The sequence below is a fragment of the Nothoprocta perdicaria genome, unplaced genomic scaffold (genome assembly GCF_003342845.1).
Source record: "Nothoprocta perdicaria isolate Ctin4 unplaced genomic scaffold, notPer1 scaffold_23, whole genome shotgun sequence".
Lineage (NCBI taxonomy): Eukaryota > Metazoa > Chordata > Aves > Tinamiformes > Tinamidae > Nothoprocta > Nothoprocta perdicaria.
The window spans coordinates 5,324,087-5,338,964 of NW_020455455.1; the positions used below are offsets into that span (position 1 = coordinate 5,324,087).

The 14,878-nt window shown below is 40.6% G+C and overlaps 1 protein-coding gene across 1 annotated transcript in view; it reads right to left on the reverse strand.

Moving 5' to 3' along the window:
* The window catches only part of DNAJC1 (DnaJ heat shock protein family (Hsp40) member C1), a gene marked incomplete at its 5' end in the record, with an annotated part of 94,977 nt that overhangs the window by 57,320 nt on the left and 22,779 nt on the right, over positions 1 to 14,878 (reverse strand). Inside the window, 2 exons of the mRNA XM_026039480.1 lie at positions 2,930 to 2,976; positions 3,784 to 3,885. Coding sequence (XP_025895265.1) covers positions 2,930 to 2,976; positions 3,784 to 3,885 — 149 coding nt within the window. The remainder of the gene's footprint in view (positions 1 to 2,929; positions 2,977 to 3,783; positions 3,886 to 14,878) is intronic.

Genomic DNA, 14,878 nt, shown 5'->3' on the forward strand with positions numbered 1-14,878 from the left:
TGTTTAAAATATTCAGGGTATTACACAAGACCAGCCAGTAACCAGTTACAAAAGTATTAAAATTTCAATCTTCTGTGAAGTTTCCTAAGATACTTTAGAGTCCTTCACAGAATCTATGATATTGCAAAAAAAAAAATCCATTAACTGAAGCAGCTAATTACAGTATAATCTAATTTAATACAATTTATTTCTCCCTTTAAGAAAGCCACTGCATATCATAGTTCAAATTATTTCAGATATCTGATACAGTTTATAAAAGATGCCAAGCTTGAATTAATGAGATCTATTTTGAACTACGGGAAGACTTTGCTGGTGTTTTTTATTTTTCCTCAAGCCAAAGGCATCCAGTGCGGCATCAGCCAGAACAATCTATGCTTCCTATGTCCTATGAATGCAGGCATTTAATTATAATGATAGCCAAGATAAACACCTTTCTTACACTAAACGAGCATATCTTGATTCATTTACAAACGCTTCCTGTAATCAAGTCCACATTGTTAGAGAGGACAGAGCCCTGTAGGTAAAACGCTCCTTATAAAGGCTACAAACAATGCAGTGGAAGTGTAAAATGTTTTGCTTAACTGAAATTAAGAAAATGAAAAAAAAAATCTACTTTTTCATAAATTAAAATTAATCAAAAAGTAATAAAATATATCACCGTTAACAGTATATTGTATTTTAAGTACATCACTTAAAAAGTAGTGTGTATTTCAGGAACTGCACCTATCTCTGCCTACCTTGAAGATGACCTCTTCTACAGAGCTTCATACACTCTATTATGGATGCAGAACTTAAAATCCTCATCAAGGCTGCATGCACGGTTAAGGTTAGAATATTAGAATTTTTTGATCGTCTAATAAGCATGGGGTCCTCACAGGGTAGTRTTGGTCTACGTCATTATCAGCCGTTTGGCTTTCTCAGTATTGACGAGCACCAAGAGATACCAGGAGCACCCTGGAGCTTCTCCTCTGTGCACAGGGACAACAGTAAACTCAGAGGCAGGTCCACGGCCTCATGCAATGCAMGAGTCCTTTCAGTCCTGCATAACCAAAAGTCTCATTTGCAGCATCCAAAACAGAAGGATCCCAGAACAAACCCCCTCACCATCTCCCTGGCCTTGCAGTAGGGTTGCAAGCAAGGCTGGAGGAGAAACCTTCCCAGGAGGGRATCAGTTCCCAGCACGTTCAGTTAACAGCATGGCACAGCAGTGTCTTAGAGGACAGGGAAACAACCTTCCTCTTTTCACACACAGAGTTTAAAGGTTTCAATTGAACAATAAATTTGCTCAATAAAGATTTCTCTCAGTAAAGATGTCTGAAAGAAAAGAGACCATGCAGTTACTCTACTCTACACATGACAACGCTGTTTTATCAACTATAGATGCTATATGAGACACACTTCCACACTGTGCAAGAAAAATACAACAGATAACTGTCTACACACACACACACACACACACACACACACACACACATATATATGTATAAAGCTACTGATAGTGAAATCCATCTAGACTAGAACTTACTGAAGACTTAATTTCTCATTTGCAAATTGTTGTGTTACGCTAATTAACAATATTATTTCCTCGACCAGATTGGGCTAAGGTTAATAACTTTCATAATGTATAGAGGCTTAAAAACATAATTTTAACAAGCTTCTGTATCTCAAGCCCATGAATAAAAAATGCTATTATAGAGTTAATTCCTACAAGCTCCATGATAGAACTAATATCCAGAGCGGTCATATCACAAAGTATATTTTAAACATGGTTACAAACAAAAACATGGGAAAATCTACAGTATAAATCACTCTTGAAGTGGTATGAACCCATTTAGCTAACAACATTTTAACTTTCCTTGAGGAGAGTAGAAATCCACACTAAAATTCGCCAGTGAGAGGTATAATTAAAAACAAAACACAAATTTCCAAAAGCACTTCTTCTAAGCACATTTCCATGACACTTCAACAGAGGATTATCAAAATGCAGATAATCTGTACTATAAAACCTGGACTCCTGCCAAGACATCCACAAAGCCAAAAACCCTTCAAGAAATGTCTTGTAAAAGACTTGTGAGGCAAAAGATGTTTTAATGAAACTCCCACCTAAAAGCAGAACTTCTTTTGCTATGGCCCAGTTATCCTGATGCACATTAATTTAAATGAACATCATATGTATACATATATACACACATATACATATATATACACACACCCCTACACAAACACATCCACATATGGACACATAAACACGCTTCAAGAAAGCAGATGAACCATAGATTTTTATCCTTAATTCCTCCTGAGGATGGCAGAGCAACCACCAATTCTTAACATATTGCTGTCTGGATATTACTAAATTAGAGTCTACAATATTATAGATGTGTTTGAAAGAAAGCAACAAAAAAGCAGAAAAGAAAATGTTAAAGGTGGTAAGTACTGGAAAAAAAAATCTGTAAATATCACACAAAGAACCTTTTATTGATATAATTTATATTGATACATGACTGACATCTGAAACCAAGCTGACTATATTTAAAAGAGCGTTAAAAAATAAAAATAAAAATAAAAATAAAAATAAAAATAAAAATAAAAATAAAAATAAAAATAAAAATAAATGATATTTAACAGAACTAACAATTAGAAAAAATAATCATGTGATATTATACTTAAGTGGTAAATACCGCTTCTTCCAAATGGAAATTGGCTTTTAAAGTTCTTTCAAAAATCTACTTTTGAAGAGAACTAATCCATATGTGCCACGAAAACATACAACAGATTCTCCCTTAATCCACATACAAGCTTTAATTAAACAGCTATATAAGAACAACTCAAATTACACAAAAATCTGAATAGTTACAAGGTCAAATAGGTTTTCGGTTTATCTGCAGCATACATGAAGACTTTATCTGAGAATCTGGGTAAATCAACTCACCTCTGCCTCCTTTCTTCATCCTTTAAAACCTCATAGATAGCCACCAACTAAAATAAAAACCCAGAAAGAACCGCAAAAGCTTTACTTTAGGATTTGRATTGTATAGATTTGAGTACTATTGTCACATTGTACACTTACTAACAAATGTTCTTTCCTTTGAGTTTGAGTTTCTGAAGCCCACCAAGTTGGATTAGGAATAGGAAGGGAGGAAGAGGGCCCTAAGTGTACAGAAACCAGCTACRCAACCAAGCAAGTTTTTACAAAACACATTCTGCCCCAAAACACACGTCTCAGACTCCGAGACCTGTCTCAGCTACAGCTTAAAAAAGGGCATCATGTATTTCATTCTAAAGATCTTATACTGCCAAAAGACAGTGCTTGGCCACCAGCAGCATCTTATTTAAATAGTAGATCTAATTCTAACAATCTCATAGCTGTGTTCTACAAGACTTCAGAAGAGGAAAACATTCAAGAACAACTGTTTTTTTTTCATTAAATTATGATCACAGTAAACAATTTGCACTGAAACCTGATCAGAAAATTTCCTCATTTCTTCCAAAAATACAAGTATAAACAGTCCTCAGGAAAAGAATAAAATACGTTTTCCTCATAAGAGTATATATGGAAATGTTTTAATGCATTCACTTTTTAATACACAAATAGTTAGCAAAATCCAAGTTACTGAAGGAGTTAAAAAGCATTTACAACTCTTTCAGAATTAATCTTGCTCAGTATTCAACTCTTTCACTATTTTCAAGGTGCATCCTCATTCTCAATAAAAGCATATSATTAATAAATAGTTCTAGTTAAAAAAAAAAAAGTATTACCTTTAACTTGTATTATGTTGCACTCACCTGTCTAAATTGTATTTCTGCATTTTCATCTTTATTCTTGTCTGGATGTAAAATTAGTGAAAGCTTCCGATAAGCTTTCCGAATGTCCGCAGATGAAGCATCCTGAAAAGAGAAACAAAGTGAAGGGTCAGAAACAAATGCCCACAAGTTTCTTAAGATCTGAAAACAACCCGCCAAGTGCTCGCAGCAAGCAGTACAATTCAGTGCTCACAGGACTTTCATTCCACTTCAGTTTCACCTTTTCTAAAGTTTATTTTTTTAAAGTATTCTATTACGGAAGCCACACTGTGGTACTAACATCAATCTATACCTAAAAAATGTTAAAGACGACATATATTTTGAAAGGAAGAAAAAAAGGCAAAATATACAGTCAAATCAGCTGCACAAACTTCTGAATAAATGACTGCCATTTAGTGCATGCTACRAAGATCACCACAACAGAAAGCTGTCAAGAAGTGTATGACACAGGCTGTGGGAGTTGCACTCATCAGAAAATCCACAAAACATCACATTAAAAAAAAATAAATAAAAATTTTAAATTAAATTTAAAATTTAAATTAAATTCTTGGGATTTTAAAAATATATATAAATATACATTTGCTCCTTCAAAATTATGTCAATAGGTATTAAAAAACAACAACAACAAAAACAAAAAAGAATCCACCAATATCCAGGGCTGAGAGAGGAACAGAGCTGAAATACGATAATAATTAATGTAATACTATAATTAATCTGTCAGACTTTTTATTGCAAATCATTATTTTCATTTGAAAATTCCACTTGCCGAACATGAGTCTGTAATAATGCACAGAAGTTTGGGCCAGAAGTTAATATTAGGGAAAGATTTTGGAGGAGTGAGAGAAAGGCAAAAAGACAACGTGACAGAAGCMGCAGAGTTTGGGAGCATTCAGCTACGAAATGACACTTTAAGGGGCTTGGCACTSTCAGGCAAGACCAAAATCTCCCTAGGCTCTTGTCTACTTGTCTAATGTTTTAAAATTAGAGATTGGGACTGTGACACCATCAAGAAACGAGTACCTCCATACCATGTATACAGGAGAAACTGCAGCTTATTCCTTCTCCACCGTATTTTTAATGTGTTTTTTGGAACATGGGAAGAATCGTTAAAAACGTGACAAAAACTTTTTAAAGATTTCTCTGGCAATATTATTCCAAATACTTCACACAAGGAACAAGGAGTTGGAGTGTTTTGAGCCGTATTTGTTTCACTTAGGAGCAGCAGGTTAGACAGATTTCTTTGGCAGCTTTGCTGGTTCATGCTTAAGCAAAGCAAGAGATCTCCAGTCATCTATGAAAGAGTCAGGCTGCTTTGTCTGGAGAAGATGGGAGAGAAGTTGATCGAGATTTGGAAAAACATGCACTTTCAGTACCAAAAATAAAGATTTTGTTTGTTTGCCCACATCTACCACCCCAGACAACCAACCTAGCTGCATCAGAGATGTAGGTTTACCTTTAAGATAAAAACACAGAATTTTAACACAGCTAAAGCAAACAGAATCAGGGCACAGGTTACTGACCATGGTTATAGCTAAACTACAAAAATTAACCTTACTAGCAGATCAGCTAATTGCAATTAAGCCCAGAAAGTCCTGAAAAGAGGAGAGCAAGAGTGCTGCGTAGTTAACTATGGGATGCTGCTGTGAAGGACATAATCACAATCAGCCTGTATCAGTATCAAGAGAAACCCTAGGCCCACCAGTYAACGGGGCCTTAATAACAGGGGCGATCGCTACCCAAAACAGTCTGTCTTTGAAAGCAAAGTCCCAAGCATTTTGTTCATTAATATTACCTAGGTAAAATGTTGAAAGTCTTCAGGAAAGTTCCTGATCCTTCAGGAGCTGCCCTGAATGGCATTAGGTGCRCAAAGAAAAACCTCTCACCGTTACAGAACTTCCTAGCAGCACATGGCCCTAAATAGGCTACACAAAATCAATGATTTCAAACAAAAACAGAAATATCTACCATATTCAAGACAGCTGTTTGAAGGATCTTGGATTTATAGCTATTAGTCCGTGCAGACACCTCTCTGATGCCCAGCTTAGGTTGTGGAGCCTCCTGCTCTAGGTTGTGGAGTCTCCTTCTCTGGAGACCTTCCAAACCCGCCTGGATGCCGCCCTGTGCCCYGTGCTCTGGGTGTCCCTGCTGGAGCAGGGGGTTGGACTGGATGATCTCCAGAGGTCCCTTCCAACCTCAACCTGTGATTTGTCCGATCCCTACACTGCTATTTAACAGGAAAAAGTTAATACTACATCAACTAGGCTCTGAAAAGACAGAGTTTAACATGAGCACTTACATTCAAAGATAGTATATTATCCAATGCTCCAAGCTGAGGTAAAAGCTGCTCAGCTGGCAGCTGGTTACCTTAAAAACCGGGCGCCTACTCGGCAAGGCAGTGGAGGAGARGGTGTTTTCCCATGGAACTGGCTCTCGGTCACACCAAACAACAAGTCTACATTTATTTAGCCTCTAACGCATGCAAATATATGCAAGTATTCTTRTGGGGATTTTTTAATTGCTAACACTTTATTGAACAAGTAGAGTTTCCATGTGTGTCGTTACAGGACCTTTACGTGGAAGTTAACAGTTTCTCTTYTACTCTTTTAAGTATGCCCTTACACAGCACAAAGCAGTCTTTTAATATACAAAAGAAATCACAATTTGAAGCAATGAACAATATGACAAAAGTTAAACACATTTTTAAGGTATTCTGTTGGAATTCTTATTCGTATCATTACASCAATAAATACAAATAAAAAACCAACAAATAACAAATACACAGGAAGGAAAAATAAAGAAATKATCCTTTTTTCACTCCTGAAAATACGTTAAAAAAATAGACATTTCCTTTGCAAGAAATTCTTGCTTTAAATGCAAGTTATTTAAAGATGCAAACCTGGCCTTCTGTGTCTGTATAAATTTAGAGTCCCATCTGCAGAGTCCAATTCCACCCTTACCAAGCACAGAAACCCATGTACAGACATGGGCTCCATGGCCTTCTCGCCCCGCCGTAACAACGACTACTAATGAACCTTAAAAATGAAAAACCAAAAACACTCATTGCGGTCCCAAGACAATTCTTGGTGAGCACATAACATATCAGATATTGCCATAGGCAAACAGTGATTAGGTCAAGGGGAAAAAAAAATAATCAATGTCTACATAGTTTTCACTTACCAACATATACAATTCAAAACCTAAATTGTTCCCTCGAGTGCAATGCAGTAATACAACAAGGCTTCGTTACTTACAATTTAGCAACTGCTTCTAACATAGGAAATGCACTCWATTCATCTTGGGTTTTAAATATGCCTGCTAATATCTTTAAGTAGGTGGCATTATCTTTATTAGCCATAGGAAGGCTTGCGATCCAGAGGAGCAAAAAGGCTGATAAAAGTCACATTTCTTTTCATTTGCGGTTTTTCCAATCGCTTGTTAAGAGGGGAAATAAGGAGAATGACACAAGTAAGTTTATTTCAACTGTAGAACTGATAAAGGCCTGTGAACAATTTCCAATAGTGAATACAGCAAATACTGAAAACAGCAACCAGAAGAGGTAGCTGCAGAGAGCATCAGTTCCACAGCAAGCCTATTTGAAGTGTGAATCTTACACCTGTAAATGAACTTCATTGCCTTCATGAGACAAACATAAAGGCCTTTTTCAGCTTTCCAAATTGCAGTTAAATTTGTAGAACCTTTTTGTTGATTTTTTTTTTTTGTTTTCAATCAAGAGAAATTTAAATTTATGTGGTTACATCAGTAAGATTCTCCGTTTTGTGCAGAAAAATGGGCTTAAGTCAATACTTTCCTTTGGGCAGTCATTTGGTGTAAAAGCTGAAGCATTAAAGGAGCTAAAAAACTAAACTTGGTCAGTTTAGGTGTTCCTGTTCTGTGATGGACAACCACAGGGTGCACTGGTTGTCCCGCGGAGCCCCCAAACAAGCAGGGGCTGCTGCGGGGGCCRAGGCCGGGCTGCCTGCAGCAGGGGCACTAACTCCCTCCTGTCCCGAGTAGGAGAAGTCCTCACACAAGCAGGACCTGTAAGTGCTGAGGCTCAGCCCAACGCGCCCGGGGGCCAGCAATTATTGCAGCCATTTCCAGGGCTCATCCCTCAGGCAACAAAAGGGAAGCCGTGTGTGACCCCTGGTAAATGTGTGGTGAGTACTGGGGGCAGAAAAGCCCCGTTGCTGCTCCACAGCCCTGCCTGGGTAGCTCTTAGGGCAGAAAATACAACGGCAGCTCCCTTGCCAGGCAATTCCCACCTTGTTCTGGGTCTGAATAGGCTGGCACCAGCGGGTCTCTYCTCTTCGGTGGAGACCTCCTCCAAGGCCATTCCCACTCTGCAAGCTTACCCCAAAAGCTATGTTGTTCCATGCCTTGAACTCTAGATTCTAGTCTTATACTTTATTTTTAATACAAAGACTTTTTAACCATGACTTAAAAAAAAAAAAAAGAGTGCCAATTGCCTCAAATTCCACAATACACACACTCTGGGATGAACCACAAGGATCTGGGGTCTTCCTCCAGCACCTTCCTTCCCTGAGAGCAACTGCCCTGATACAGGGAGCTCTTGCCGTGTGCTGCACTGTGATCACCCAGTGACACCAGCAGGAAAAGCAGCCGCTTCCAGGCACTCCCCGGGCATCAGCCACTGCACAGCAACAGGGCAGGGGTGAAACCTCACCCTGAATCAGCCCGAAAACATCAGTCCTGAATATCCCTAAGTGTATCCACTCCAAGCTGGTCCTAACCTGCAGGATCGCAACAGACTCATTCCAAGCAGTACACCCGAGCTTTACCAGTCTGCGTTTGTAAAAACATCTGAGGGCCAGGATATTCCAAGAGCAAACTGCCGGAGTTGCCAGCAGTCTTGGCGAACCTGGCGCTGGGAAACAAAAGCGGGAGCCTCCCAGAAGACCGAGCGTTATCGAGGAACTGTAAAAGTTAGCGGCTCCGAACGGAGTTTTGGCTCACATTCCTTGCTGCCTTTGTTCCATCCACCCTTTGTTTTTATTGAMCATATTTCCAAGGCACCGATTTATTTATTTTTTTCCCATGGATGTGAATCGCGTTAACCTGAAGCCGTGCTGCTTCTCTGCAGATAAGCGCGTGGCCGGGAAGGCGGCGGAGGCGCCGGCCGAGCCATGCGGCTCGCGGCATTCCCCTCATTTAGACAGGGCAGCGGCACAGCAGGGGAACGCAGGGCAACTAAAAATAACGCTTAAAAGGTGTTTTAATGCCTTCTTATGCTGCTAAGTTTTAAAGCAACTCGTGAAATGAAAATGAATGCAATCAGCACAATGTATTCCTGTGAGCATCTGATAACTGGCACCAGCCCCTGCCAGGCATGTTTGTTTGCAGGGGAGTGTGCCAAAAGGAGGCCGGCTCCGCTTCCTGCCTCGCATTCCAAATGAAAGGAAATTCTGCTGCCTCATGCTTGAGAAACCAAAAAAAAAAAAAAAAAAATAAAAATAAAAATAAAAAAATAAAAAAAAATAAATAAAATAAAAATTAAAAAAAGAGCGGCTTCTCTCCAGTCCATGTGCACAATTACATGGGCTTATGTTTCCTGTCCAGTTTGAACAACAGTATTTTTTTTCTGTTAAACCTCTTTTGGCCTTCTTTCTTTTTATGTAGGTATTCAGAACTTGATTGTTTGGATATGAAAATGTAGATTCCAAAGGAACAACCTCACGTATAGACATAAGTTAAGACTGAACACCCACTTTGTACCTGCCCGGACGCAGGGGACACTCACYAGCTCTGCCACAGCCTCTTCAGGATGGCTCTTCCACATTTAAAATGGAAAATAAAGCCAGAGAATAGCAACCAAGAACACTCTCCAAGCCACTACAGACTACTCCAAAATCCTGACAACTGTTATGGTTATTTCCATTTACTTTTCATTYGGGTATTTCGAAAGGAAGAAATGAGCAAAAAAAAAAAAAAAAATCTTCATTTGTTTCAAATGTTTTCCCAAGGACCTTGCTCCTGTGCACACGCACATGCCCCATTATGGGCTTGACAAAGTCATTTTTACGATGCCTTTTTAAAGATCCGTCTTTTGCAGCAGCGTTTTCCAGCGCACGGCTCTCACACAAACACAGTGACSGCAGGATTCCCGAGCCTGCAACACGTGCACAGGAAATGAAGCCGTGAAAGGCAAGAGCGCTGCTTTTGCAGCGCACACTGGCAGGGAGAGCGTTAAGGCCCAGGGCTTCTCGCCCTGCATTTCCTGCTCAGCACCTCTGCCCCCAGATAGGAAAGGCCAAGGGCCCCTGTTTYACTAGGGAGTGACACTGTAACTAACCAAGGACACGAAGGCAGCCTGAGCTCCCCCGSCTACGTGGAAGGATTTGGGGGTTGTAGCTGGCAAGTCCCAACACTCCTTATCTACATAATGCCYCAAATAACTGTGTGAGGTTTTTTTTCTTTGCTGTTAATATAGTTTTCATTCTACCTTTCAGCTTTGGAACAGTGTTTCCAATCTTCTTTCAAGAAAGCAAGGAATTAAAGCCGTTTGGAGAATCCGCAAGGTTAACTCTACAGACCAAGGCTTCCACCTCCTCCTCCTCCTCTTCCTCACGCTGTCCCATCACACCCCTTACTGGAAAGGGCAGTATTGACCCGTACCCTCCTGCCCTTCAAAACAGGCCCCTTGCGGTCTCAGTTATAGTGCAGTTTTGGGAGGGAGTAACCAACAACCACAAGTGTAATTACAAAGTCTTAAAGAAAAACAAATACAAATTATAACAAACAAGCAAAGAAAAAAAAAGGGGGGGGGGAAGAAAAAAATAAACAAAAAAATAAAAAATTCATGGGTTTCAGCTATTAATTCCCAAGCGAGCAGAATTTTGTGCTGTCACTTTTGTGATTACATATGTAATTAACCTGCAAGCCTACAAACGTATGTAAGACTTCTTAGATTTTTAAAAGCAACTTATTACCCTTCCTTCTGTCGTCAAAAATACATGAAGAGGAGGGAAGGGCATACAGAAAAACACTGCAGGATGCATGTCTGAAAAGAGATTACAGAATACAGAAGAATACATACAAGAAGCCAACAGAGAGCTATCTCCGACAGAAAAGTTTTAAAATCTACCCATTACTTTATCTATCAAAGGACACGGTGAATGACCCCCCTGGCAACAACTTTCAGAACAGGCACTAACAATTTATCAGCAACTTCCCAGCGCTATCAGCTGTGAAGGACAGTAATTTATACACACATCCATCACACACCTCTGTCATCTATATATATCTATATATCTATCTATATATATATGTATGTGTATTACACACAGATGCACTGAAAGATATAAAAACAAGTATCTTCCCTTAGTAGTCCTTAATGTTTATCCAATGCTCTAATTTATAACTGTCTTTCAATATCACAAGCCATTTTAAGAACAGAGTGAAATGAAAACCCTCACATGAATCTGCAAAGAGCAGGCAACAGTTGTTCACATATCTTATGTGATGCTTTTAGTATACAACATTCTTTTAAAAAAAATGACAAAACACGGGTAAGATGAAATTATTCCACTGTAGTTGCAAAACAAGTTAGAAAGAAAAAAAGAGATTTAATTGTCAAAATGAAAAGATGTATCAAGTTGAATTTTATCATGTCTATACMAGGTCCACTGATATCCAGTATTTCAACAGACAGCTTGAATTAGGGAATACTTATTAAACTGGTAGTTAACACTTACCTGAGAAGCTGTTGTCAAAAAAATATATATATAATATATATGGTTTATATATATAAAAAATATAGAGACACACACACAAAAGAAAAACCTAAGAGGTCTTCAAAACAAGTGGCCATTATACAAAAAACAGGAGACAGCAGGGAACACCTTTGGCTATGAGTTTACAGCCCAGTCTGGCCCTGTCTATGCCCTGGCCAACCAGGCATTACGCTTGCCTGTATCTGTTCTTACACCCGCACTGTGACTTACCCAGGGATCCTGCACTGAACACAGACCAACTCCTCTCCTGTGGCATTCAGAGCATTCTCTCCACCTGAGTCATTAACCCCAGCCTTGACAGAAACCAAGAGCAGATGTGACTACCAAGGTTTCCTTGAGAATGCCGGATAAAATAGCAAGGATTAAACTGGATGAGAAAAAAGCTGGTGGGAATTGACACGAAATTGTAACAAATAAATTRATAAACTATTATTTTAAAAGTGTTCCATATTTGGTTTGTTACAAATATCCATTTAAAACCTTTGACAGAAATGCCTAAATGAATATATGGTAGCGACATTAAGTTAATTGGATCATACTGAGGGGCAGAGCAGTCCTATTKTCTTTGTAAAAGAAAGGAAAAGCATCTTCCTCAAATTTCAGTTTTTACCTCGCAATCCCTTCAATTTTGCTTTTCCCATTGCTTCTACAGGTTCTACACCATGCTGTAACAGTTCTGAGGCAGTGATTTTGTAGAAATATTTGCATTTTCTCTTAGTTCAAGGATACCTAAAAATAGGCCTGTCTATAGAACTTGGACTTTGAGATCTAGATTTATCTCARCCCACAGTCTTTTGTTCACCAGGAGCCTGGAAGGCGCTGAGATCAAACAGGTTTTCATGTCCCTGCTTCAAAATCCATGTTGCTCTTTTGTGATAAATCTTTGGGACCTTTCTCCAGAAAAGAATGTTAATTGAAAGAGATACAAAAAGAAAGATCTTGCCATGAGGATCTCATATACAAGGATCTCATGTTTTCATGAACAAAACTGTTTTAAGGAAACCTTCCTCACTTCCTTCCCCTACTATTTGTTTTCAGCATACAGAAGGTATCTTTGAATATTGAGATTAAAAAGTCTTTTTCTTTTAAATTGCAAAGCAAATGGATACRAAGTGCCAAAATGAACATTTTTAACCAATGATGTTTCATCGCAGACTCTAGTAACTTTGAGAATATACTGGATGCTATCCCTGAAATTCCTAAGAATACAACTGTAAGTTTCAATTTACAGTTTTAATTTACACAAAATATTTTTATCCTTTTTTTTTTCCAAATGTAGTGCTTTAAACAGCTAGCTTTATAAAGAACTACCATCAGCACATAGCAAATTCCTTTGCTCTTCATTTAGACTATTTTCTACCGAACTAGTTAGGATTTAGCCCTACCAATCATGCAAAGGAGTCGCATAATGATCCCTTTATGCTCATTAACTACCATTTTAATGAGCTATTACTACCTCGGGACTCGGAAGACCTCAGGGAGGTTGTAACATGCCACTACTTATATAGTAATTCACCGCTGAGTTAGGACATAGGCTCCTTGAAGGAATATGGGAATGTCCTCCGCCGCTCCTTGCGGTGCAGAGACCGGCATCAGCAGAAAGGTCCCTGCACAGGCTGCAGCCCAGCCCAAAAGCCAGGCAGCAAATACGTCCCTTGACGCTCCAGCAGCCCAAACCACGGCACGCAGAACCCGTCCGGGTGCGGGCTCGCTGTGAGCTGCCCAGCAGCGGGGTGTCCAAAGGAACCTGGAGAAATAAACCCAGTTCACCACCAGGAATCCCCAACTAGAAATGATGCACAAAGTGATCCGAATGTTTTTCACCTGAGCTTAAAAAAAAGACTGGCTTAAAGAAGCCAGAACATATGCGAAGGCTTCTGATGGAGCTAGCTTAAAGACAGGCTGTCTCATTCCCTCCCAACTTTGTATGGAAAATCAGGGTCTTCCACACTAAAAATGCCCGTCTGACRTTATTTCTAGTAAGAAGGAGCCAGATAATGCCTAAGGAAGGTGGCTGCCTCTCAGGATTCACAGCACGTATAAGCTCATGCCGTGACACAGTGGCACTGTCCCTGCCCAAACTGCAGGGCTTCAGCCACGCAGGCCCAAGGGCAGGAACGTCCCTTTCCCGCTTCTCCCAAAGCACCTGGGCAAGCAGCTACCAGCTCTTTCCAGAGGGCCCCGAAGCCACCTTGCCCCATGAGGGAGGGAGCAGACCCAGTGCACCCACCTCTGGGTCCCTAAGGGGCAGAAGATGAGGAGGAGAAGGACTGAGGCCTCTCTCCAGAGCCGGGAGAGACCCCCGTGCAGAGGCAGCCTTGGGAGCAGTCGGCAGACAGGGCACACCCCAAACCTCTGCCCTCGCAGCCGCTGCTGAACCCAGGCAGGACACGGAGAGCAGGGTGCACTGGGAGCAGGAAGGCAGAGGAGATCCAACACACATGTGCGCTTGCTCCCTTCCTCACCCACATCTAAAATCCCTGCAGGACAAACAAGCCGGGAAGCCACCTACCCTACTCCCACGGGTCAAGGGGCCACGAAAGGCAGAGCAGGAACACCCACCCACTGCTTCTCACAGGCGACTCGGCGATGGGAACTGCTCCCCACTCCTGACAGGAAAGCAAGGAGCAGCATCCATGAGGTCTGCTTGCAGCACTCACAGCAAGCAGCTCTTTGCACCGCAGTGGCCTCCTCTCGCCTGTCCTTCACCTCCAAGAGCCRCAGCTCACAAAAGCAAGTGAGAACAGGACGAAGAAAGGAGTGGGTTTCCTCTTCCCTCCCACTTTCCAGCTCCCCAGCAAAGCAACAGGTAGAAGGAATTCTCCTGGCTGTATTTCCAGGAGAGCTCCGCAGCCCGGAGGCAGCAGGAGCGCGGGGCAGGGCAGGCAGCCGCAGAACTGGGTGAGGAMACAAAAACCACCCAGGGAAGAAAGGGCAGCATCAAAAGGACACCCCGCCTACGAGGAGGAAGAATCAGCAGTTGAATGAACAGCAAGGAAAACTTGGCACACGCTACATCCCATTAACTGTGCTACCAGAAATCTGCTTCAGCCAACTGACTGCAGCAGATAGTGACTATTACTAATTCATTTGCCTGCCTCTCAACATAGGATTACAGGATTATCAACACAAAAGATAACAGTGAAAGTCTGAGGATTGAACTGTGGTCCTACAGTCTCAAGTCGAAACTCGGGCAGATGTAAAATATTTGGAAACCAGAAGCCATAAGGCGAGTTCTGTGATCACAGGACTCTTGAATAAAACAAAAAYAATTTTTCCATACAATAGTCTCACATGTGGGTCCTCCCCAAAGTTTTCAGATGAAA